The sequence below is a fragment of the Mangifera indica genome, chromosome 4 (assembly GCF_011075055.1).
Source record: "Mangifera indica cultivar Alphonso chromosome 4, CATAS_Mindica_2.1, whole genome shotgun sequence".
In the NCBI taxonomy this organism is placed as follows: Eukaryota; Viridiplantae; Streptophyta; class Magnoliopsida; order Sapindales; family Anacardiaceae; genus Mangifera; species Mangifera indica.
In genome coordinates this window covers 1,926,671-1,953,911 of record NC_058140.1, presented here as the reverse complement: position 1 = coordinate 1,953,911, position 27,241 = coordinate 1,926,671, and the positions used below count along the sequence as shown (strand labels likewise).

The 27,241-nt window shown below is 33.4% G+C and overlaps 1 protein-coding gene and 2 pseudogenes across 1 annotated transcript; 1 reads left to right on the top strand and 2 right to left on the bottom strand.

Annotated features, from left to right (window-relative positions):
• Positions 1–2,637: 2,637 nt before the first annotated feature.
• LOC123213635 (receptor-like protein 6) lies at positions 2,638–4,503 on the bottom strand. Its single transcript, XM_044633106.1, has one exon. It carries the CDS (start codon positions 4,501–4,503, stop codon positions 2,638–2,640), a length of 1,866 nt encoding a protein of 621 aa, XP_044489041.1.
• Positions 4,504–8,897: 4,394 nt separating this feature from the next.
• LOC123213633 lies at positions 8,898–11,333 on the bottom strand (annotated as a pseudogene).
• Positions 11,334–13,294: 1,961 nt separating this feature from the next.
• LOC123214731 lies at positions 13,295–17,673 on the top strand (annotated as a pseudogene).
• The last annotated feature ends 9,568 nt before the right edge of the window (positions 17,674–27,241 follow it).

The following is a 27,241-nucleotide window of genomic DNA, read 5'->3' as shown; positions in this document are numbered from 1 at the left end:
CTGCAAGTCTTCCATTATCATCTGAGAGCCTTTGAGTTGACAGACTTTGTAAGAAAATAATTGTAAATATTTTCTTTATTTACACTACTTTTTATTCAATAATTCAACAGTACAAAAATCTTCAGTCATACTTTTACATATTTTATGTAGGAACATAAATTTTTCAATACCGGGAGACTTGGAGTCTTCCACTGTCATCTGCCAACGTTTGATTTATTTATTTAAAGTGTCTATTGAGAGGTTAAAGTTGGTTGGTAAGATAAATCCCTCCTTGATTGAATTAAATCAATTAATTAGGCTTGAGCTATAATGATTTCCAAGGGATTGAATTAAAGCAGAACTTTTTTTCTCTTTTTGTTTCTTTCTATTGTTTTGTTTATATTAACAAAGCAAGACTTTTGATTATTGTCCCCTAGATAAAAGACATCTTGATCTTCTTTAGCAAAGCCCAAATGTGCAATTCGATTATTTCTTGAAGACACAAAAACACGAAGGATAACACAAATGAAAGTTACTGGAAAAATATAAGTTGTATTCCTTGAAGATTGATTGAAAAAAAAATTGTTTAAAGAGGTCATTATATATGAACAAAAAAAAGCCAAATTTAAGTATACAATGGTGACTTTTCCCTTCCCAAAGCTCTGCCACCCTTGGTTGGCTGCTCATGGTGATAAGGATAACGATTCATGTACAAGTGGCTATCATAACCCTTGGACTCATTTAGCACCACTTGAAAGAATATTGTAGAATTGGACTAAAACCTTGGCCGCTGCATCCCGTGGCTTGAACTCCCTTTCTACACTGCAGGATGACGGGTTGAACATCCCTACATTGCTGCTGCATACCTTGAACCTGACCTGAACTTGCGTTCACACTGCTACGTGCTTGTGGATTGCACTGCAACAACCCTCGCACTAGTCGGCCCAAGAAATAAATACTCAACAAGAGTGAAACAGTGAGTGACACATAGAATCATGACCATATACTTAAACAACAAATAATAAATCAATACAAGCAAAAGAAATTGTAAATTGTACTTAAATGAAAAATCACGTACAAATATTCAAACAAAAATGCAGCTATGTGCACACATATAACAAGACAGATTTATGCACAAAAAAATCAAATGTGAACATAAATATTCATAGTTTGTCAAATACTTGACAACAGGTAAACAAGGTCGGAGGTTCAAGCCCTCCTTCTAGGGAAGTAAAGTTTTACAAAGGAAAAAAAAAAAAACAACAGATAAACAAGAACTATATGCTCTTGCATAACAGTCCGAAACAGAAACAAAGTTGCTTATTGAATTGCTTCTAAAATAAAAATCTACAATTTCTCCGCAACTTCTGCTCCAAAAAACCACTCTTCAATGCAATATTTAACGCTTCAAAGTCTAGAATTAAAAAAAAAAGCATTATTTCAATAGCCTTTTAGCTAGCTATATTCACTATGATAAAAAAAAATAATAGTAAGAGGATTGGAGCACTTACAAAACTGAGGAGCAACTTTCAATTTCTAATTTCTTCTTCTTCTACGTCGTCTATTCAGCCTTCCCACATTTCTTGGATGCTCTCTTTCAATCAATCTCACAAAAAATTGAGGTTTTCCTATTGAGAACACAATGTATGCAATAGATATGCCAATTACAAATCCAGATCCGTAACCCATCAAAATGATTTTCCAATCAAACCAATTTGAAGCATCCCTTTCTTCTTGGTCTATTGTTGGCGATGCCTTGTCATTGTCACATTTGTCAGACAATGGTGGTCCACACAAGCCCAAATTTCCAATGTATGAATTATTTTGAAATGTATCAAATTGATTTCCTTGGGGTATACTTCCCGTAAGATGGTTGTAAGACAAGTTTAACACTGAAAGAAATGTTAGACTTGTCAATTGCATAGAAATCTTTCCAAGAATCTGGTTGGAAGAGAGATCTAATGCTTCAAGTTGTGACAAATTTTTTAATGATAAAGGTATTTCACCAGTCAAGCTATTATGTGATAAGTTGAGTAATCTGAGTGACTTGAACTGTCCAATCACCTCTGGAATTTTCCCTTCAAACAGGTTGTTAGAAAGATCTATACTTGTGAAAATTGATAAAATCTTTTCTATTTTGGTCTCAACACCTTTTAGACACAACGTTATTGAATAATATGAACCATAATGTGAATGCATGTAATAGAGATCGACAACTTTCATGCCTCCACTCATCATACCTTCAAAGCTATTAAAAAAACTTGCTGGTAAAATACCCTAAAAATGATTGTGAGAGAGGTCCAATACTCGTAGGTAATTGGAGAAAAATCTTGTGTTGGAATTGCCAATGGGACCATGAAATTGATTAGATCTCAAAACAAGTACATTAAGATTTTGAAAATTTACTAACCAATTTGGAAAGCTATCATTAATCCAGTTATTCCCAACATCAAGACTATTCAGAATATTGCAATTAACCAAAGATGATGGTAATGGTCCCTTTAATAGATTGTCATTAAGCATAAGAGTTTTCACACCACATGGACTGGGAAACGTCAGAGATCCTATGCTGCATGGAAATTGTTCATTGCCAAATTCAAAAAGTCGAGCGTCACACTACTGTTCATAAGACATTGTGGAATGTTTCCAGTTAAGTTATTATGGGACAAAGTCAAGAGAGTAAGGTGCGCTCAAATTACAAAATGATGGAGGGATCTCTCCAGTCGGATCATTGTTTGAGGCTGAGAAGAAAAAAACCCGAGTTGGTAGATCCACAAGTTGTCCTTGGAGTATGTTGGATGAAAGGTCAAGTGTAAGGTCGACCATGGATGGAATGTACTCAAAACTGGTAAGCAAATTGTGAGACAGATTTAGGTAATACAATTGGGAACAATTTCCAAGCTCTAACTGGGAAATTCGACCAGAGATTGTGTTATTGGAAAGGTCTAGCACTCGTAAACTTGAAGTACCTGAGAAAATCGGGACCTTAGTTATGCTACAAGAAGATAAAAGGACTTGTGCAAGCTGAGGTAAGACGACCTTTCCTGTTAATGACAAAAACGCATTATATGAAAGATCAATACTTGTTAGATTTTTAAGCTCTGAAAGCATCTCTAACTGCACATTGCCACTGAAGTTATTGTTTGCAAGTTTTAGATAACTGAGACTCAAAAGTTGAAAAAACAAATCTGGAACTGGACCATGAATCTCGTTATCACTTAAATCAACATCTCTTATTGGACCAACCTGTTGTAACTGCTCAATCAGATCTGTGAGTTTATTGTAGGAAAGATATAAACTCTCCAATGATGGCAGAGCAAACAGCCATGCTGGTACTCTGCCCTTTAGAAGATTTATTTCTAAGCAGATGACACGTAGATATGAAAGACCACTTATCCGACTTGGAAACTGACCCTGAAATTGATTAAAAGAAAAGTCCAAAGAAAGAAGTCCATTCAGGGTGAATACTGATGTTGGCAACTGACCACTAAAATTATTAGTGGAGAGAGATATAGTCTCTAATTTACTAAGATTACACAAAACATCTGGAAAACTTCCAGAAAAATTATTATATTCAAGAGATAGCCAAGTGAGTTGGACAAGTTTAGATACTGAAATTGGGACTTGTCCAGTAAAACTGTTGGCTGACAAATCCATATAGGTGATTTTGGTAAGTTTTCCGAGTGATGGTGGAAGTGACCCATGGAAATTGCATGCATAAAGAGACAGATAATTTAAGTACACAAGATTGCCAAATGTGTCAGGTAATTTTCCTGAGAAACTTAGGATAGAGAGATCCAGTATTTTGAGAGAACTGCTCTTATTAAACTCTGGCAAATTACCTGTCATGTCTCTATTTGATGATAATCTTAGCCTCTGGAGAAATGGAAATAGAAAAATTTCATTTGGAAACTTGCCTTGCATTTGATTATCGCAAAGGTTGAGGGATATCAAAGAAGAAGACAGGTTTACCAAAGAACCAATTGAAATAGTAGACATGTCAACAAAGTCAAGATGAAGATATCTTAATTCCGTTAAATTTTGCAAGAGCTTATTGAAACCATGTTGGTCCATACTTAGGTAAAGGTTGGAGAGATCAAGTGAAATAAGATCAGATAGGAGAAACATTTCGGTGGGAACTAGGCCAAACAAATTGGAGTGAGAAAGGTTTAGATGTGTTAATTTGGTGAACTTACCAAATTTGGGTGAGATTTGCGATCCAAGGAAGTTATTGCAAGCTAGATTGAGCCTCTGGAGATGGTGGAGGAGGAAGAGACTGCTATTTTCATTGATAAAGCCAACAAGCCAGCTCCGACTAAGGTCGAGGCCAATCACATGTCTAGTGAGTTTATCACAAGTGACACCATCCCACAGACAGCAATCACTACCCTCTTTCCAGGACTCTGTCTTAGTACACCCACTAAATTGATTAAAGTTGTCGCAATCTGCAGAAGCATATTTATCAAGGGAAAAGGTATTCTTTAAATGAAGTAGAGCAACACTTTGTTCAGGGGAACAAAGCATCGGTGATGAAGAAGAGGATGAGCAAACAACTTGAATATGCAAGATGAAGAAGAAGAAGAATAACCGTCGCATCTTTTTTCTTTTAAAGAAGCAAAAGAAAAGGAAATTGTTGATAGGAAAATGAAATGAATATTTAGATATATATAAACTAGTCCCCGATGCTTACACCACCTCTGATCAGCTCACATTCTCTAAAAAGCCCTTCTTACATAAGGAAAGTTTCATTATTTCTACACATAACCATCAATCTTGGAGGAGAGGATGGAGGAGATGACGCTAGTGCTGATGATTTTGTATATATATGTATATTTAGTTGATAGATATAATATTGTATATAAAATATTGGCTTGTGAAAGCATTAGACCTTTGCTTCGCCCCCAAAGTACCCGATTAAAATAAAATATGCTGAAAAATAATATTTTATAGTAACGCTACATTTATGAAATTTTAATAAATGTTGTCTAATTAATATTAAGCAAGCAAAAAGGTGCCCGTTTAGATAAATAATTTCTACAAAATCTGAAATTTGAAATTCATTGACTTGACTATGACTCATAAATAATTTCTAAGTACCGTAATATCCGGAAACTCATAACATTTTGAAAGCTGTGGGCAAGTTCTTCCAGTCCATACCCCATTTTCCCTTATAAAATTCATTGACTTGACTTGACTATGACTAATTACTTGAAAATGACTCCAAGCATACCCCATACACTACCCTTTTGAATATGGCCAAAGGACTATTTCCCACTCAAGATATGTTGCAATCCCAAGTTTTCCCCCTTTATCTTTGATAATACCAAATGCCCACACATGAGTAGTTAAAATTAACGGAACCCTAACCCCTTGAAATTTTATCTCTTTTGCCCCCTAAACTTTAAAAACTAAAACTTTCCCCCAGCCTAAGTTTTAAAAAATGACAGTTTCACCCTAGGGTTTGGTTTTGAAATCTCCGGCGTCATTTCCGACTCCATTGCAGGCATCCAAATGGGAGAAGAAGACCTCTGGAAAGACAGTCGTCTTCCTAGATGAAGATGACAACTTCGTCTTTGTCTGGGAAGACGAAGAGCTTTGAGCTCTTCGTCTTCCACCACTCCTCCGACGCTGATTAAATATCCAAATGGGAGGAGAGAGACCGCCAGTAATAGAGCCGAAGATAATGTCGGAGATTTCAAAACAAAACCCCAGGGTAAAACTGTCATTTTTTAAAACTTAGACTGAGGAAAACTTTTAGTTTTTAAGGTTTAGAGGGGCAGAAAGAGATTATATTTTAGTTTATTTTTAATATTATAGAGAAAATAACAATTTTACCCTTACTACCGTTAATTTTAACTGCTTATGGATGACTATTTTGTATTATCAAAGATAAAGGGGGAAAACTTGGGATTGCAACATACCTTGGGTGGAAAATAGTCCTTTGGCCTTTGAGTATTTCTCAATGAATTTCTACACTACACAAAATCTATTGATAATTAATTTCAATAGATTTTGGGAGAGAATATGTAACAAGCCTAATTGAGAGAGGTGGTTAGTCGCATTCTACGCGTTTAATACAGAAAATTCTATTAATTTGCCTTTATCTTCTCAGTTCATGCCTTTAACCATTGAAGAAAATTCTAATATTTCGGTTATTGTGGACGAATCTTCATACAGTAAGTGACTTTAAGCGTACCCCACACGGTACCACATGAGATGCACGCACATGAGTCGCATGACTAACCAAAAGGACCTTTGACATAATCTGTAACGCATGTATTATGTTTGTATAAGACTTCCTCCTGGATTAACGTTAGAAAGTGTAGGAAGAGAATATGTAACAATCGTCATTGATGGAGGCTGGCTAGTCGAATTCTACATGTTTAACACTAGAAATGTATAAAATATGGAAAACGTATAATTATGAATTTTATATGTAAATAAGAATGTATAATATAATTATGCTTATCATATTTATGGATTTTTATCATAAACTCTTACATAGCCAAAACACTTATTCCCACCCAAGGGGTCGGCCAATTGTAGGGTTTCATGCTAGGACGGAGAAAGATGGTCAAAGACGGAGGGAGAGGACGACTTTCTAGAGATCTGTAAACTGACTTTGTCAACTAGGGATAAAACTGTAGTTTTTAAAAGTCCCAGGAACAACTACAAATGAAAAAAATATGAAAACTGTTAAATTATTAAACAACATTTTTACTTTTAACCTTAACAGAAAATTTTAATAGAAGTTGAATGAACAATAGATATTTAGGTTTTTAAAATTTCGTGGATGAAAGTTTGAGAATACACTAAACCTTGGGTGGAAATAAGTCTTTTGGCCATTTAATTATGATGGCAATACTTTATTTTTGGATATTGTACATAAAATATTGGCTCGTGAAACCATTTGACCTTTCCTTTGCCCCCAAAGTAGCAGATTAAAATAAAATATGCTGAAAAATACTATCTTAAAGTAACGCCACCTTTATGAAATTTTAATAAATATTGTCTAATTAATATTAAGCAAGCAAAAACATGCACGTTTAAATAAATAATTTCTACAAAATGTGAAATATGAAATTCATTGACTTGACTATGACTCATAAATAATTTCCAGTATTGTAATATCCGGAAACTCATAACATTTTGAAATCTGTGGGCAAGTTTCTCCAGTTCATACCCCATTTTCCATTATAAAATTCATTGACTTGACTATGACTATGACTAAGTACTTGAAAATGACTTCAAGCGTACCCCATGCGGTACCCTTTTGAACAACCAGATGAGATGCATGCACATGAGTCACATGACTAATCAAAAGGACCTTTGATGGAGGGTGGCCAGTTGTATTCTATGCGTATAAAATATGAAAAACGTATAATTATGAATTTAATACAGAAATAAGCATGTATAATTATGGATTTTTATCAGAAGCTCTTACATAGCTAAAACACTTATTCCCACTCATGGGTCGGCCAATTGTAGGGTTGCACGTATAATTATGGATTTTTATCAGGAGCTCTTACATAGCTAAAACACTTATTCCCACTCAAGGGTCAGCCAATTGTAGGGTTTCGTGCTTGGACGGAAAGAGGTGGCCGGAGATGGAGGGAGAGGACGACTTTCCGATGATCTGTAAATTGACTTTGTCGATTAGGGGTGAAACTATAGTTTTTAAAAGTCTCGAGGGTAACTGAAATTAAAAAAATATGAAGACCTTAAAATCGCGAAATGATATTTTTATCCTTAACCTTAATAGAAAATTCTAACAGAAGTTGAATGAATGATAGATATTAAAGTTTTTAAAATTTCGCGGATGAAAATTTGGAAATACACTAACCTCTGAGTGGAAAAAAGTCTTATGGCCATTTAATTATGATGGCATTACTTTATTTTTGGATGTTGAGAATTTTTTTAAGAAATGTTCTGCCTCTAGCTGAGCATTATCACTAGTTGAATCAATGATATTGTTCATAGTCAGAATGTTATATTGGACTTCCTGTAGCTTTGAATTTCATATAACAATATTGTAATAAATATGTTTTATGACCGTAAGATGAGTGATGTTTGGCATTCTTAAATGTCATGATTCTGAAGCTCCATTTTGTTGGTAAATAGATTACCAAATATAAAGTTTAATCCCTCAGTCAAGTTGCCTGAGCATATGTTAGTATATCTTCAGTCAAGTTGGGTATTATGTATACTGGTTAGTTCGAATTCGGATTGAATCCACTTCTTGCAGCATAAATGCTTCCTTGAAAAGAGGCAAATGCTACTGACAAAGCCTTTGTATAATATTTTGCGTCCATAATCACACAGAACTGCTTCATGTAATAGGTTAATATCTTAATATTAAGATCTCTACAAGCAAACAACCTTTAAAATTTGCTAAGTTGGGAAGGAGTAATCTGAATGACAAGGATAGGTAAATGGAATAGAAGGGAACAGTGTTGTCTCAAAAGCTATTTCATGGAATGAATGAGATGGATAACATCAGAATTTTATTCTAATGTTAAATAATACAGTTCTTCTACAAACACTTGAACAGCTTGAAAAGTACAACCCAAGAAAAAAATTAGAAAAAAAAATCACCAAGGATAAAAAACCTCAATGTTAAGCTCATCCTCTTGATTTTGCCAACAACTTCCATATGTTTAACATCCATCACCAGTGAAAAAGAGGCCATCAAGACCTAACTGAATTTTCTGACTACACATTTTAAAAATATCCTAGCCCTCTTATTGAACCTATATCAGAAAAAAGTTGCAATTTGTTTATCATCGAGCCAAGAGAAAGCATATCAGTCAATTAGTAAATTATTTTTATAAATTAAAGAAAAAAATGGTACTCACGATAATAAATCATATAGGTGAACAAAATTGTTGTTACAAGTACACAACAATACTAGTTGTCCATTAGAATCGTTCAACCCACAAAGCGCAAGCACACCCTACAACAAACATATTATAAGAATACAATAAATTAATGAACAAACTAAACATCAAAGCTATTAAAGCCACAGAGAAGGCAGAAGAAGGAAAGTGGGAGGTGGTATATTTTTATTAAATCCAAAAACTATAATGCAACACACATAACAGAACTTGGGAGCAAATACACAAGGTGAAGGAAAAGCAGAGGAACTAAAGTAAATGAGCCTAACAGTTCAAACGCAGAAAGAAAATGCACATAGAAGCAAAATCATACAGTAGGGAAAAAAAGTGATAAGGAAACCACATACATGCTCTTCGTTATGTGTATAGATTACTTCCAAGTTGTCTTCTACAAGAGCCCAAACTTTTATAGTTTGGTCCAACGAACAGGATAACAAAACTTGATCCCAGCATAGCAGAGACATTGGTGCATCAGTTTGGCCATCTAGTGTCACAACAGGCTGTGAAGTATCAAGGTCCCAAACCTAGTTGAAGAAAGGAAGACGAGAGAGAGAGAGAGAGGGATTAGCACATCAGGAAATACGCAAAACTAATATACAAGTTAAAAAAAAGTTTAATATGACATGCATATTAAAAAAAGACTTAAATAAAACACATCAGCTCAATGGCATGATAGATGCTCCAAAATGAAAAGAGTGAAAGCATCAGCTCATAACCCAAAGAAGAATCAATAACGAAAAAAAAATTAGCCCTATCAAAAATAATATAAATAGATTACTCCGTGAGTAAAAAGGGCAGTGTCATTATATAGACTTATCAAACAACACAGCGTTGGGTATTCATTTAAGGCGTCCACCTTCCAATCACCAGTTATAACACTAGAAGAAATGACAACTTACCCTTTATTGTATTGTCCATGGAACCAGAGTAAAGCATATTGCATCCAACAGGTAAACATGTCACAGCGTAAGCGTGGCCTCTTAGAGATTCAACAAGATGAAAAGGATCCTCATTTCCAGGACTGCCTTTCCATGCAAAAATACCACCATCCTGCAAAACCAAATGAAATAATCAACTTTCCAGACCAATGTAATGACCAGAAAAGATGATGCCTAAGTCCAAATGACAAATGACATCCACCCTTGTGATTTTCATGTTAATAATGAACACAAAAAATCATTCAATTGCAAAAAAGAATCTAAATTGCTCAAGTTACCTGTGCCCCAGCAGACAGCATTCATTACCAACAAACATGCAATAAACTTGGTCGACTGGTTAATTGAGCATAAATTCTGATGATGACTCAATATTTCACGCCTACAACATCACCAACAAATGCAAAATCAACTTTGAGCACAAAACTAAAAAGATTGAAAGATGGAACAGAATACAATAAAGGAAACCGAAAAAAATATATTTAACCATAGGCTAACCTTAACAACATTGGGCATGCCAATAAAGACCCATGGCCCCCCACAAATTAAACAGCCAATTTCATCACCAGCATGACAGTCCCAAAGTCGTACTATTCCGTCTTTACTGCCTGAATAAAGCTTGTCGACCCTAAAGGAAGGGCAATCCCACAGACAGCTTGTCAATTTAACATTTAAATATTTAATATTCCATATGTTTTCTTAAAATCATAAATAAAGGGACAAAATGTAAAACCATAGTTAAAAAAAATAAATAAGTAATTGGCCAGACAATATATCCATTAACCATGCATGGAGCTGGCACACATTTGTTAAATTATCCCCTTCCTCCAAAGCCAAACAGAATTTTAAAATAAGCCTGAAAAACATATCAGTGATCACAAGCTTACCTTCTGGTGCCCATCCAGCTTTGCCAATATTGAGATCCCATTCCCGCAAAACCATGAATGTATAAACCGGCAGTTATCTCCTTTCACACAATTTCCAGATAGCCAGTATTGACAGACCTTTGGTGGAGTCTTTGAAGTACTTATTTTGTCTCCTGACACAACACTTTCAGAAGAAGAAGCCAAGGAGTTCTTAGGTCTGTTATAATTGGGGCTGTTTCTGATTTCACTATGCGTAATTCCATCTTCTGAGCCACTCAAAGTCCATACATTCTTCGGGCCACTAAAATTGGTATTCTTCCTTGGCCGGCTTTCGGGTAAATCACTTGACAGTTCAGTCAGGATCGGTGGTTGCGAATGTAGAAACCTACAGGGGCTTCTGTTGCACTTTCCAACCATATAGAATTTGCATAATGCACGGTCAGCAGGCTGTCCTCCAACAAGCAAAGATGACCTTTCCCTTTGATATGAGAGTCCCCTGGCCACCTTAACGTCCACACTACAATAAAGAAAGACGTACAGAGAGAATCAATAAATAACAGAGTCATATTAAACGGTCCCATCAAAGATCAAAATGTCAGAAGGTAATCCCACAATCTCTGACTGTTAATAACAGGAATCTGAATTTCCAAAGAAACCATGCCCAATAACATACTATTTTAATACGGGACGCATGACGAAGAAACAAATTGCGTCGAATCCTTTGATGCTCCCATTCCAAGTAATATATATATATTATAATCATCATCATAATAATAATAATAATAATAATTAATTATTCAAGTATATTAAATTGACTTATTGACATTATATTGAGTTATTTATTTATATATATATTCTGAAACTTGGAATCGTCAGGAAATGGCTATATATGAGTGTTGTATTTCCTCTTCTCCTTACCTATTTACCCATCAAACGCTCTCTTACTTGATTTATATTATGTAAATTTACTTTTACCAAAATTAGGGTAAACAATTTTATCACGGTAATACCTAATACTGTAATTCAAAAATTTATACAAATCGACTTTGTCTAGACAACAAAGGTCTGGACAAAAAGTTTCGACTCTTCATCTAGATTTTATAGAATCTAGATGTCGTCAATTGGAGAGAAAGTGCCAGAGAAAAAGACGTCGCCAAGAGGGAGAGAGATCGACCATCATTTGCTAGAAAATCGCCAACACAATTTGAAACCCTAGGTAAGGGGGAAAATGCCACTTTTTAAAACTTAATTTTGAGAGAAAAATATTAGTTTTTCAAATAGGTGGTAAAATGACATAAACTTTTATTTTTTTAAATATTACTATTAAATAATAATTTTACTTTCAACTATAATTGAAAATTTTAATAGAAATTAGTTCATAAGTGATACTTTGGGATTTCACTATACTTTGGATGGTAACAAGTCACCTGTTATACAACAATGAAAATTAACATCCAAATGTTCACGTAAAATTCAAGTATACATGTGTGCACATTAAAACAATCTATGAACAAAAAAGTTCATAATTTACTAAATATATAATTACATCTCTTTCTCTTTCTCCCTCTATATATATATATATATATATATATATATATATATATATATATATATATATATATATATATATATATATATTATTCAACTATATAAATAATATCGATAAGTCAATTATATATCACTTGTTATACATCAATGAAAATCACCATTCAAATATTCAAGTGAAATTCAAGTATAATTGTATGCACATTAAAACAGTTTATAAACAAAAAAGTTTATACTTTACTAAATATATAATTACACCTCTCTCTTTATCTCTCTATAAATATTGTCAATTTAATATAGTTGAATAATAAATTTTCAACTATATTAAATTGACTTGACATTACATTATATATATATATATATATATATATATATATATATATTATTCAATTATGTAAATAATATCAATAAATCAAAATAATATGAATAAATTAATTTAATATAGTTGAATAATAAATTTATATATATATATATATATATCAAAATTTATTATTTATTTATTTTATATCACACCAATTTCTCCATAAAAGTTTATATATTTAATAATATATAGAGTAATATTTTATGTATAAATAAAAATATGTTATTATATGATTAGATAATTAAAAATTAAAGATAAAATAACACCTTATCATATGATGACATATTATTATTTGTGTAAAAAATTATATATAAAAGTTGTATATACAGTATTATTGTAATATATGTATTCTAAAACTTGGAATCATCAGGAAATGGCATGGTGGTTGTGTGTGATTGACTATATATATAAATGTTGTATTTCCTCTTCTCCCCACCCATCAAACGCTCTCTTACTTAATCGATATCAGTCGTCCACTTTTCAACATTTTCATTGGTCATACTTAATTCTGTCATCAGATCTCTCAATCTATCTTGCAGGTATATAGATCTATATATCTTTTAGCTATTCTCTTCTGATTAACTTCTCTTCACTCTCTCTATTTCTATATTTAGAAGTAACTGAAAGAATACTCTAATATCTGCATGCTGTTTAGACCACCTGCAAATTAACACAATCATATTATTGCATGCAAAAGAAAAGCAGCATATCATTATGTGGAAGCTGAAGATTGCAGAAGGTGGCAACGATCCATACATATACAGCACAAACAACTTTGTGGGAAGGCAAACATGGGAGTTTGATCCGGAAGAAGGGACTCCTGAGGAGCGAGCTGAGGTTGAAGCTGCTCGTCAAAAATTCTACAAAAATCGGTTTCAGGTCAAGCCCAGTGGTGATATTCTCTGGCGAATGCAGGTATTGGTGCCCATCATTTATTTCTATTCTGTTTATATTTGCACTTGTGTCTCTCTACATTTCTCTTTTCCTTTACATAATTCATCTCCTTTTCAGATGATAAGTCCATCTTGCATCGATATTACTTTTTTCATAGGATGAAGCTGAAACTATCTTAATTGGGCACTATATATATATTTTTTGGTTTTAATCACAAATGTGGGTTTAAAATAAGTAACCATTATTATTGATTTATCAAAGCAACACTACAAAAAAGGAAGGTAAAGTTAACCATCTAAAATAATTAATTACACCAGTAATCCTGGTTATACTAATTAACCTGAAGTTGCTATATGATTCACATATCATTTTTCCATAGAAAATTTTTACATATGGTATCTGTATATATAATTATTAACTACGTAATTATATTCCATTCATAAATTATATAAGATAAGGTTTTAAATATTATCATCTTGAAAATAGAAGATAAACTCATATTACCCAATCATGTATTACTATGTAAATTTGTTTGCCATTTTCCCACATATGAGACATTGCTGTTAATTTCTGGGAAATGGCCATCAAGAACATCGCTATTTATTAGCAATATTAAGAAAAAGAGAAGAGTTTGTGGCAGAAATTTCATAGAAAGTTATGTTATTGGGGTCTCCGACTGTTTTGTCATTTTCAGAGAAGCTAAAAGATCAATAACTTGTTAAGTTAAAAGACGGAAGGATAAAAGCTTCACTTTAAAAAATTATGAATTACTTTACATGCAGCTAATACATACGAACTCAAGTGAACCTCTATCTCATTCACGCTGATTTTATTTCCCCATTATTTTCGGTCCATTCTTCTTAGATGCATTCACAAACCTCCATTTTCAAACGTCAATTGACCAATCATGTTAATACAATTTCTAGCTTTGTATATTATGTCCAATCTGTCTTGCTCATCACCGCGTAAATATGTATTTGTTTATTGAATAATTAATTTTCCGTGTCTGAAATATTTTAGTTTCTTCGGAAGAAAAATTTCAAACAAACAATCCCAGCTGTAAAGGTGGAGGATGGAGAAGAAATAACGTATGAAACAGCTACAGTCTCGTTGAGGAGGGCGGTCCATTTCTTCTCTGCTTTGCAAGCCTCCGACGGCCATTGGCCAGCTGAAAATGCTGGTCCTTTGTTTTTCCTTCCTCCATTGGTAATTAGATAGTACACTGTTTAGAACAGGATCTGAAATTTTTATTAATTACATGTATCTAAAAAGAATTGCCCATATGCAGGTGATGTGCACCTATATAACGGGGCATCTTGACAGTGTATTTCCAGCAGAGCATAAGAAGGAAATCCTTCGATACATATATTACCATCAGAATGAAGATGGTGGGTGGGGATTACATATTGAAGGCCACAGCACCATGTTTTGTACAGCTTTCAGCTACATCTGCATGCGTATCCTTGGAGAAGGACCTGATGGCGGCGAAGATAATGGTTGTGCTAGAGCTCGAAAATGGATCCTTGACTGTGGTGGTGTCACTCACATTCCTTCTTGGGGAAAGACTTGGCTTTCGGTAACCACATCACTCTATCTATATATTAACTTCATTAATGTGTCATCAATGCATATGCATTAATTTATCTTTTATCTGTCGTAGATACTTGGTGTGTTCAATTGGTCTGGAAGCAACCCAATGCCTCCTGAATTTTGGATCCTTCCATCATTTCTTCCAATGCATCCAGGTTAGTTTTGCATCATTTTGGATTAAGATTTTGATATTAATTGTTTATTTATTAGTTTATAAGTTTGATTCTTCACAAATGCAGCCAAAATGTGGTGTAACTGTCGCATGGTGTACATGCCAATGTCATATTTATATGGCAAGAAATTTGTTGGCCCAATTACATCTCTCATTCTACAACTGAGGGAAGAGCTCTACATTCAACCTTACAATCAAGTTAATTGGGGGAAAGTACGCCATTTATGTGCCAAGGTGAGATTATAATTGTACACATTCAAATATGCTTGTCATTTGTATTGCTTTGTTAATAATTAATATATATACAACTAAAAATTGTTATCATTGCAGGAGGATCTTTACTATCCCCATCCTTTGATGCAAGATTTGATTTGGGATAGTCTGTATATATTCTCTGAGTCTTTTCTTACACATTGGCCTTTCAACAAGTTGATAAGAGAGAGAGCACTTCAAGTAACAATGAAGCACATTCATTATGAAGATGAGAATAGTCGATACATTACCATTGCATGTATAGAAAAGGTCAAATTGTAATTCACTAGATATGCAAATGCATCATTTCTTTTATTTTGTGTATCCATCTATCTAATTCTTTTGATTGAATTATATATACACAGGTGTTATGCATGCTAGCCTGTTGGGTTGAAGATCCAAATGAAGATTATTTCAAGAAGCATCTAGCTAGGATTCCAGATTACTTATGGGTTGGTGAAGACGGAATGAAGATGTAGGTAAATAATTAATTAATTAATCAATTAGTATATATCACTGAATTCAATGAAGTCTAGTTTTGATTTAGCATTGATGAATTAATTCCATTGTTACAAATGCAGAGTTTTGGAAGCCAGGAGTGGGATACTGGTCTTGCTATTCAAGCTTTGCTTGCTAGTAATCTCACTGATGAAATAGGGCCTGTACTCAAGGATGACACAAATTTATCAAGGCATCTCAGGTAATTTAACATTTAATAAACCAAACATTAGTTCCATTGAATTTTGCTTAGAGTTAATGATTTTACATTTTATTTGTAAATTAAGGTGAAAGGCAATCCTTCTGGTGACTTCAAGGGAATGTATCGACATATTTCCAAAGGATCTTGGACTTTTTCTGATCAGGATCATGGATGGCAAGTTTCTGATTGTACTGCTGAAGGTTTGAAGGTATTTATAAACTTATTCATAAAATTATTGATCAAACAAAGAAAAATTATTTCTTTATGTCCCTATATCTCATCGTAGATATATATTGTCTCTCATTTTGTTTAGTGTTGCCTATTTTTCTCAATGGTGCCACCCAAAATCATTAAGGAGAAAATGGAACCTGAGAGGTTATATAATTCTGTTAATATCCTATTATCATTACAGGTACACATATATCAATAAGTTCTCAAACAAATTTTCTCATGCATACATTTCAAGATTATATATGTTTTATGTTTTTAAATCTCCATTTTTTTGACTCCCTACAAAGCAAAAATGGAGGTCTCGCCGCTTGGGAGCCAGTTGGAGCCCAAGAATGGTTGGAAGTAAGTTTTTGAATCTACATATTGATATGACTTTGTTGTGTTAAATCTTTCTAATTAGTTTATATCACAAATATTTTAATGATTGGCACTTTTTATGTATTTTGGCTTCAGTTGTCGAATCCCACTGAATTTTTTGTGGACATAGTGATTGAGCACGAATATGTTGAGTGCACCTCATCAGCTATCCAAGCTTTAGTTTTGTTTAAGGAATTATATCCAAAATATAGAAAGAGAGAGATTGAAAATTTCATCCCAAAAGCAGTTGGCTACTTGGAAAATGTTCAATTGTCTGATGGTTCATGGTAAAATTAATTATTATTGAATTTATTAAAGAACATATGCTTGATATATATTTTTTCAATGAATATATTTATACATATATAGGTATGGAAATTGGGGAGTCTACTTCACATATGGTACTTGGTTTGCACTTGGAGGATTGGCAGCAGCTGGCAAGACGTACAACAATTTTGTAACTATGCGTAGAGGTGTTGATTTTCTTCTTAAATCACAACGAGAGGATGGTGGTTAGGGTGAAAGTTATCATTCTTGTCCAGAAAAGGTATATATTTGTGTCAACTGATTTCTTACTATACTACAACGTACTAAACATATGTACTAGTTTGTTATCCTGGGCATTTAGAAATACATACCTCTTGAAGGAAACAAGTCAAATTTAGTTCACATTGCATGGGCTATAATGGGTTTAATTCATGGTGGACAGGTTAGTTTCAATAAACCGCTAACAAAATTATATTTTCACGCTTAAGCACTAAGACAAATTTTGTACTATTTATGTTTTTATGTGATTGTTCTTTGGATTGTCAGGCGGAAAGAGACCCAACTCCTATTCACCATGCAACTAAGTTGATAATTAATTCTCAACTAAAAGATGGTGATTTTCCCCAATAGGTACAGTTGAAAGAAATGAAAAAATGGGCACATGTTAAGTTCAAATGTTTCAAAAAAGAACTGCATGTTACATTACACAGTGTATAGAAATATTTTTCCATTGTAGGCTCTTGCTAAATACCGAAGGAGGGTTCTGTTGCCTTCCAAGACTAATGTTTGAGAAAATCAATACAGAAGCAGGTTAATTACTGTTGAAAAATTAGCTTTTTAGATCCCACATTGATTATTTTATTTTTTTGTATTTTACCAAAGACTATAAATAGAAGCCTTGGTTTTAATTCAAAATATTCCAAAAACAATTGTAACCAAATACAATTGTATTGAAAGAATCCTATTATTAGGGATCTCTAATAGTTTTATATTTTCTTTGTAACTATTCTTTGAAAATAATGAAAGTAATCAACAGCACTGATGATATAGGTATATTTATTGAACCTCGTAAATTCTTGTGTTCTCTTTCTTTTAGTTTTGCATTTATATTTTCTACCTTAATTATTTGTTATATTCAATAGTATAGAAATTGTGTTTTATATTTCTACTACACAACAAGTGGTATCATAACCTAGATTTAGGACAGTGAGTAGCTATTTATATGGTTATGTGCATGTCTAGAAAAATATTGTCTAAGGAGGTTGGTTTTTAAGGAGGCTTTGTCCCTACCAATCTTTCCTGGGTATTTTTCTGGTGTATATATTATTATTTTTGGCACTTACTACTATCCTAGGTTATAGTAATTTTTTTTTTAGCTATTGAATATAAATTTGTGAAACTTGGTTATTTGAAAAACTATCTACCAAGTAAATTGTAATTAGTAGAAAATGGAATTGACATCAACAAAGACAATTGTGACAACCACAAAAATGGATGTGGAAAAATTTGATGGTCGAAACAATTTTGGCTTGTGGCAATGTGAAGTGATGGACGCCCTGTGTCAAGAAAATCTTGATATAGCTCTAGAGAAGGAAAAACCAGAAAAGATGGATGACAAAGAATAGGCGAGGATCAACCGCCAAACTTGTGGTATAATCCATACGTGTCTTTGTAGAGAGCAAAAATATCTACTCATGAAAGAGATGTTTGCAAGTAAGATGTGGAAGACATTAGAAAGCAAGTATATGAAGAAGAGCAATGAGAATAGACTTTATTTACATAAGAGATTGTTTTGTCTTTAATTGAAACCTGTTACAAGTATAAGTGATTATATTAATACTTTTAACCAGTTGATAGTTGATTTACTGAACCTAGATGAAACATTCAAAGATGAAGATAAGACAATACTTCTACTAGGATCCTTTCCTAAAAAATTGGATCATCTAAGCATTACATTACTTCATGGAAATGAGAAATTAACTTACGATTAAGTATATGATGCTTTAAATAATAGTGAAATTCGAAAGAAAGATCAACAAGAGAATAGAAAGATGACTATTGAAGCCTTTACTACAAGAAGACAAAGTCAAAGTCGTAAGCAAGAAAAAAGGGGTAGATCTCAGTCAAAGAAAAGACCTAGTAATGATGAATGTGCTTTTTACCAAAAAAAGTGACATTGGAAGAAAAATTATCCGAAGTTACAAAGGAAAGATAAAGGTAAGACCAAATTTGCTTCAGATGCATGTATAGCTAAACTTTAAGAAGATGAGACAAACTTTGCTTTAGTAAGTCTACCATCGACATCTTAGTATGATGAATGACTTCTAGATTTGGGTTGCACATATCATATGTGTCTACACAAAAAATGGTTCTTCAATTATGAAAAACTAAATGGTAGAGTTGTTTTCATGGGTAATGATAGTCCTTGTAAAATAGTGGGGATAAGTTCAATCTATTTAAAGAATAATGATGGATCAACTAGAGTTCTGATAGACGTTTGATATGTACCACAGTTGAAGAACAATCTCATTTCTTTAGGAGTTTTAGAATCCAAAGGCTTCAATGTGTCAATGCGAGATGAAATCTTGAAAGTTGTCTCTGGTGCCCTTGTAGTGATGAAAGGTACAAGAAGAAATAACTTGTATCATTATAATTGTGGTATAGTTTTTGAATAAGCAGTTACAATATCTGAAAATGATACAAATTTTGAAATAACTAGACTTTGACATATGTGTTTGGGACATGCAGGGGAAAAAACCTTATTTAGTTTGGTGAAATAAGGCTTAATGAAAAGAGCAAAGACCTGCAAGTTGGATTTTTATGAGTATTGTGTCTTGGGAAAATAGACAAAAGTAAAATTGAGTACTACAATTCATAATACTGAAGGTATTTTGGATTATGTTCACTCTTATGTGTGGTGACCTACAAAGACAACTTCCTTAGGAGGTAGACATTACTCTATTACTTTTATTGATGACTTTTCTAGAAAAACATGAGTGTATGCTTTAAAGAAGAAGAATAACGTATTAGGTTTTTTCTTGAAATGAAAAAAGATGGTTGAAACTCAGATTGGCAGAAAGATCAAATGACTAAAGACTGATAATGGTGGTAAGTATACTAATGATCCATTTTTTGAAGTTTGTCAGGCTAAAGGTATTGTACATCATTTCTCAATCAAAAGATCACCACAATGGAATGGGGTGGTAGAACGCATCAATTGAACTTTGCTAAAGAAGGTTAGATGTGTGTTGTTCAATGTTAGGTTGGGCAAAACATTTGGGCTAAGGTAGTTACTTATGCATATCATCTCATAAATCGTTTACCATCCACTGCAATTGAGGGGAAAACACCCTTGAGGTATGGTCTGGAAAACCTGCTAATGACTATGATTCCTTACATTTGTTTGGTTCTACTACCTACTATCATACAAAGGAGTCTAAATTAGATCCGATAGTTAAGAAAGCAATTTTCATAGGAATTAGTTCTGGAGTGAAAAGATATTGTCTTTGATATCTAAATTTAAAGAAAATAATTCACAATAGGGATGTTACCTTTGATGAATCTGTCATGTTAAAGATGGTAACAAAGAAGACAATGATACTCAACAACAAATGGAGTGTACTCTGTAACAGGTGGAGTTTGAGACAATCATAACAATAAACCCAATTAGAGTTGCTGAAAATGATTGTGACACTTGAGTGGCAGAGGAGGAGAGTGAAAATGGAAAGGTTTCAACCCAAAAACCTTAGCAACAACAAAACGAGAAATATGTAAACCTACTCGATTTGTTGATATGGTGGTCTATGCACTTCCAATTGTAAATGATGATATTCCTTCCACATTTAAAGAAGCAGTCAGAAGTCCAAAAGTTGAAAAGTGAAAGAAAGCCATGGATGAGAAATTACAATCCTTCAAGGAAAATAAGACTTGGTAGTTCAATTACCGAAGAACAAGAAGGCAATTAGGTGCAAGTGGGTTTATGCAAGAAAATATGGATTTCCTAACAAAGAAGGTGTTCGCTACAAGGTAAGGTTGGTAGCAAAAAGCTACGCTTAAAAGGAAGGGATTGATTTCAATGAGGTATTTTCTCTAGTTGTTAAGCATTCTTCTATTATAATTTTGTTGGCCTTAGTAGTATAATTGAATCTCAAACTAGTTCAACTTGATGTAAAAATTATGTTTCTACACGATAATTTGGAAGAGAAAATCTTTATGACTTAGCCTTAAGGATTTAAGGCTGTTGATAAAGAGAATTAGGTTTGCAAACTGAAGAGGTCGCTTTATAGATTGAAACAGTCACTAAGACAGTGGTATAAGTGATTTGATCGATTTATGATAGAGCATAGGTACATAAGAAACAAGTATGATAATTGTGTATATTTTGACATGCTACAAGGTGGGTGTGATGCCCCTAGGCGAATCCCACATCGACAAAGCACGGGAGAGATGCTGGGTCTGTGTGTGCTCTGTCTATGGATCCCACATTGGTTAGTGGTGGGAGAATTGAATTGGTTAAATAGCCTGTGAGCTCCTTAACTGTTAAGACGCGTTTTGGGTTGCAAAGTCCAGAAGCAAACCCATGATGGACTGTGTGTCCAAAGTGGACAATATCTTAACAGTGGGCCGGGTTATTGGACCTAGGGTGTTACAAATGGTATCAGAGCAACTCCGCATGTCCTCTTGAACGATGGTGGGGCAAACCTCAGCGAGGACGCTGAGTCCCGTAAGGGGGGGTGTATGTGATACCTCTAGGCGAATCCCACATCGACAAAGCACGGGAGAGATGCTGGGTCTGTGTGTGCTCTGTCTATGGATCCCACATTGGTTAGTGGTGGGAGAATTGGATTGGTTAAATAGCCTGTGAGCTCCTTAACTTTTAAGACGCGTTTTGGGTTGTAAAGCCCAGAAGCAAACCCATGATGGACTGTGTGTCCAAAGTGGACAATATCTTAACAGTGGGCTAGGTTATTGGACCTAGGGTGTTACAATGGGTTTTTCATTTATCTATTATTGTATGTTAGTGATATACTGATAGCTTCAACGAACCAAGAAGAAATTGAGAAATTGAAAACACAACTTAATTAAGAGTTTGAAATGAAAGATCTGGGAGAAGCCAACAAGATTCTAAGTATGGAGATTAGTAGAGATAGAAAAAGAAACAAGGTTAGTTTGACTTCAAAAGAATATCTAAATAAGGTATTACACCATTTTGTCATTTCTGAGAAGTCAAAACCTGTAAATACTCTACTTGCTTTTCATTTCAAGATTAGTGCATCCTTATCTCCATGTACAGATGAAGAGCGAAGATATATGTCATAAGTTCCATATTCTAATATGGTCGGTAGCTTGATGTATATAATGGTGTGTATAAGGCCCAACATTTCACATGTAGTTGGAGTTGTGAGCAGGTATATGCATGATCCTGGTAAGGGACATTGGCAGGCTGTGAAATGGATTCTATGGAACTTACTAAAGACTGTGGATGTTGGTTTAACATTTGAGTAGGATGATGTACTTGGTTAAGATGTGATTGGATATATTGACTCTAATTATGTTGATGATTTAGATAAACGTCGATCAATTACTGGTTATGTCTTTACACTTGCGAAAGCACCAGTTAGTTGAAAGTCTACCTTGTATTCTAAAATTACTTTGTCTGCTACAGAGGTAGAGTATATGGTAGTTACAGAGGCTATAAAGAAAGCTATTTTGTTACAAGGATTGTTGAAAGATTTAGGAATTGTTCAGAAGCATGTCAATGTGTGCTTTAATAACCAAAGTTCAATTCATTTGGCAAATAATACAGTATTCCATGTACAAATTAAGCATATTAACATTAGACATCATTTTGTACAAGAGATTATTGAAGAAGGGAATATACAACTATTGAAAATTGGGACTGCTGAGAACCTTGCAGATATGATGACCAAGGTGGTAACAACAATCATTGTTGAACTTAATCAACATCTTGCAAGCTTAAATAGCACCAAAAGGCATATTTGAAATCACTACTGAAGAAGAAAATATACGAGAAATTTGGTGGGACCCGCTAAATCACCAAGCTTGAGATTATTGAAAATTTGGCTTTTTAGGTCCTACATTGATTATTCTATTCTCTTTGTATTTTACTAAAGGTTATAAATAGAAGCCTTGGTTTTAATTCAAAACATCCTAAAAACAATTGTACCCAAACACAATTGTATTGAGAGAATTCTATTATTAGAGATCTCTAATAGTTTATATTTTCTTTGTAACCATTCTTTAAAGATAATGAAAGTAATCAGCGATGCCGAAGACATAGGCACATTTATCAAACCTCGTGAATTCTTATGTTCTCTTTATTTTATTTTTCTGTATTTCTATTTTCTGACTTAATTATTTATTATATTCAATAACATAGAAAATGTGTTTTATGTTTCTGCTGCACAACAATTACAAGTCATGATAATATCTTTTCTTAAATCTTTGTAATCCAATGTAATGGCTATGGTTTATTTGTTTATGTTTAGTCTGCCCCAACACTAAATGATAGATAGAGCAGAAAACACTTATGTACCTTTGAATTAAATGGTACCAATTGAGTTAAAAGTTTCTTGCTGCAACCACTGATTAAGCTATTTGTTATAATATTTTGGTTATAACGATGATGATGATGATGATATAAGAAATTAAAAGCCCTTCAACAGGTATATTTGTCATTCGTATACATATATATAATAAATTAAGATAATCTATGGGTTTAGACTAATTCTTACTTGCCGATTTTAATGCTTTTATTAACTTTTATCATAAAGGAAGTCATAGTATCCCTCACAACATTCTTTACAAAAATATATCTAATTAAAGTTTAAATAATTTTGAATTAATAATAAAATATCACTCACATGATAATTTAAATATATAATTGGATATTTTGAACTAAATACGTATAACATAAGGGTTTATAAAAGTTGATAAAAAATGAAGAACCCGTTTATAACAGTCGGTACAAAAAAAGAGGAACCAAAAGATGCATTTGCAACTGATGGCAATGTAGAAGGAGATGTCAAAGACTATGAAGCTATCAGAATATTTAAGGGAGAAGAAAATGGATAAGGTGGCAGCAGATGGTTTGGTGGTGTGGAGAATGAGCCAGACAAGGGTGAAGGTTCACTAGTCTCTTTTTTTTTTGTATCATTTGTAGGATGTTGCACTTGTAACTGCAGTTGATGATAAAGATGATGAAGTCAACATTATTACAACAAGTGGTGTTTAAATAATAAGTTGAAAAGGAGTTTGTTTTTGCTTGTGGTGTTTCAACTTAAGAGTTTTTTTTTTTTTTTCCTTTATGGGTGTGTAATGTTCTCAAATTAATAAAAAGGACAATTTAGTCATTTCGTTATCATTGTCCAATTATTTTGTTAGTATTAAAATTGTGCGTATATGCTTGTATCTAGAAATTATATACATCAAGGGAGAATTCGAAAGAGCATTTCGTTGCTATATTTTTAATATACGAATTAAATATATGTATATTTACACGTTTAGTTTAAAAAGACACACTGATATGGGAATTTAAGGTCGCAAATGATTTTTGTTCTGGAGGCGTTTTTGGAGTGATATCAACGCCGAAAATTGGGGGCAGAGAAAGGGAAACGTCTCCTTTTATTATTAAAGCGGTTACTTTCCTGGGGGTGTATACTTTGCTGCTTCCTTATATAAAGAAAAGAAAAACAGCCATTTTTTCTCGGGTTGCTACAGTTTACATCTTCACTGTTTTCTTTTCTTAAAATCGATTCTTTTGGTCAAAAAGGGAGAGAGCTGAACCTGTTGCTTGTCGACCAGGAAAGGAATTAGACGAGGAGATAACTGCTACGTGAAGACTGACGTAATCGCTGGAGGAGAGGTAGGCCATCGATTCCATTGTTTTATGCTGAAATTCCATGTAAAACTTTGCATGTCGTAAACTAGATTCTGAAAGTTGGTTTTATATATATATATGTGTGTGTGTGTGTGTGTGTGTGTGTGTGTGTGTGTGTGTGTATGTGTTTATATGTTTGTATCATGAGGAGGTAGCATACAGTATTGATGATGATGAATGGGATGTTTTGAGGATTGAGAGTTAGAGAGAGAGTGATCATAGATCTCTGATGAATAAACGAAGATTGACTATTATATGCGTGGCGGTAGACGTTAGGCACACTTGCACGAAATCGATGTAGTGGTTGTGACTGGGTCACCGCCTGAAACTGTTAGGAAGCGAGGTCTGAAAGTACATGCAAGTTACCGTCATTTTCTTTCTAGGAAGCCAGCTTAGATTACGCAGTCTGTAGGAATGAAGAAGAAATAAAGAAAAGAAGAGGGAATTAAGCATGTGTAAGTTATGTTTGGGAAGACAGGATATTGTGCATGCATCCACACTTACTACAATGCACCTGCACTGTTTAATTGAATCACAGAAAGTATATTAATTAGTTTTCTTTTGATGGATAGAATAAGTTTTATATGATGTAGAGTGATTGATTTATGGTCTTGAATATTAATTTTGTAGACTGCTTTTTCCAGATTAATTTTATGTGTGTATATAAATATATATAAAATTTCATGGAATAATATAATCTTACTAATTGAATTAATAGTATCACTCGTAATTGGAGATCAGTGGATGAGACGTTCTGATCTTGTGAATGTTTAAACCGTTTGATGAGACGTCACGGTTTCAGTTAATGAAAAAAAAAAAGAAAAATTGTTGTTAACTAGTTTTGTGATAAAGATGTAAACATCTGTGATGGATGTTCGAAATTGGGGAGTATGAAATAAGAGGTATCTAAGATGGATGCCCCAATACATTGGCGTAAGAGACACCTGAGACGGGTGTCCAGCTGAGTGCGTCAATGACGCATGTGATGGTAAAGTTCTATTGAGAATAACCATAAGGGATATCGAATTTATTTTAAAAGCCTACTGAGTTTTATAACTCATATATATTTATTTTGGGGTGTTGCAGGTAGGAAAAATAGCGGGGCAGGCGGGGAGGCCAGTCGGTCAACACGTTGAAATGCACTTTTAGCTACACTTATTTTTTTTACCACTATCTTGTTCATTATTATGATACTTTATTTTATAGAATCTATTCATTTGAACAATTGTTAGTTTATTTATAATTTATGAATTTCTTTTGGGAGACTTTGGAACACTCATTGATTTTTAATAAATATTATAATGGTTTCTCACAAGTATTAAATTTTATGGCTATTATATTATCCTCTTTAAAATAATAATAATAACAATAATATAGATTGTTGCTAAGGGTATGTTCCAAATGAGGGGTATTACAGGGTGGCTTCAAAGTAAGAAACTGAAAAGAAGGAGTTGGAGACTACAAAGAGGAATGCGAAAAGGTAATGTGAGCTAATGGGAGTGGTGGTGGTAGAGAAAGAAGAAACCAGACGAGGTGATCATCTTATGGTGTTTACGTGTTTCTGATTGAGTGAGAAAAGAAATTAGACCAGAGAAAAAAGAGATTGGAAGAGAAAAAGTGTCCATCGACCATAGTTGCAATCCCCACGGGCAAGATTTTGTGGGTTTGTTTTTTTGGATGGTAAGGTGAAAATGTTGCGTTTAGATAGGGAAGATATGTTAAAATTTAGTTAAAGAGTAATATAATAAGTTTAAAAAGGCTGAACCAATTAAAGGTAATATAGAAATTAGAAGTTTGCATCTATGTCATAATCTTTTTTGTTAACAAGATTATGAGTGGAAAAATATGATTCATTCCATCAATGAATGGAAAAGTGTTTTTTGGCCAAATTAACTTGACGGGAAATTGTAATTTATTCTAATAATATTGATAAGGAAGAAGCTAAGAGGCCAGCTAGCTAGAGCCCTTGAGTGGTCATATTATATACAATAAAACTAAATACACACATTTTTGGTATACAATTTGGATATACAGATGATGTGTCACTATATGATTGAATGATTTTAAATTAAAGATAAATTAATACTTTATCACACGATGATATATTATTTGTATATATAAATTATATACCAAAAATATATATACACAATATTATTTTATTATATATCGGTAAAATTCGAAAAATCAAAGACCTTAATTACACTAATTTATTACTAGCAATAGCATATTTTACCGTCTTTGTTATTGTTAACATATAATCTCAAATATATTAATCCTCTTCACAATATGCAGTATTTG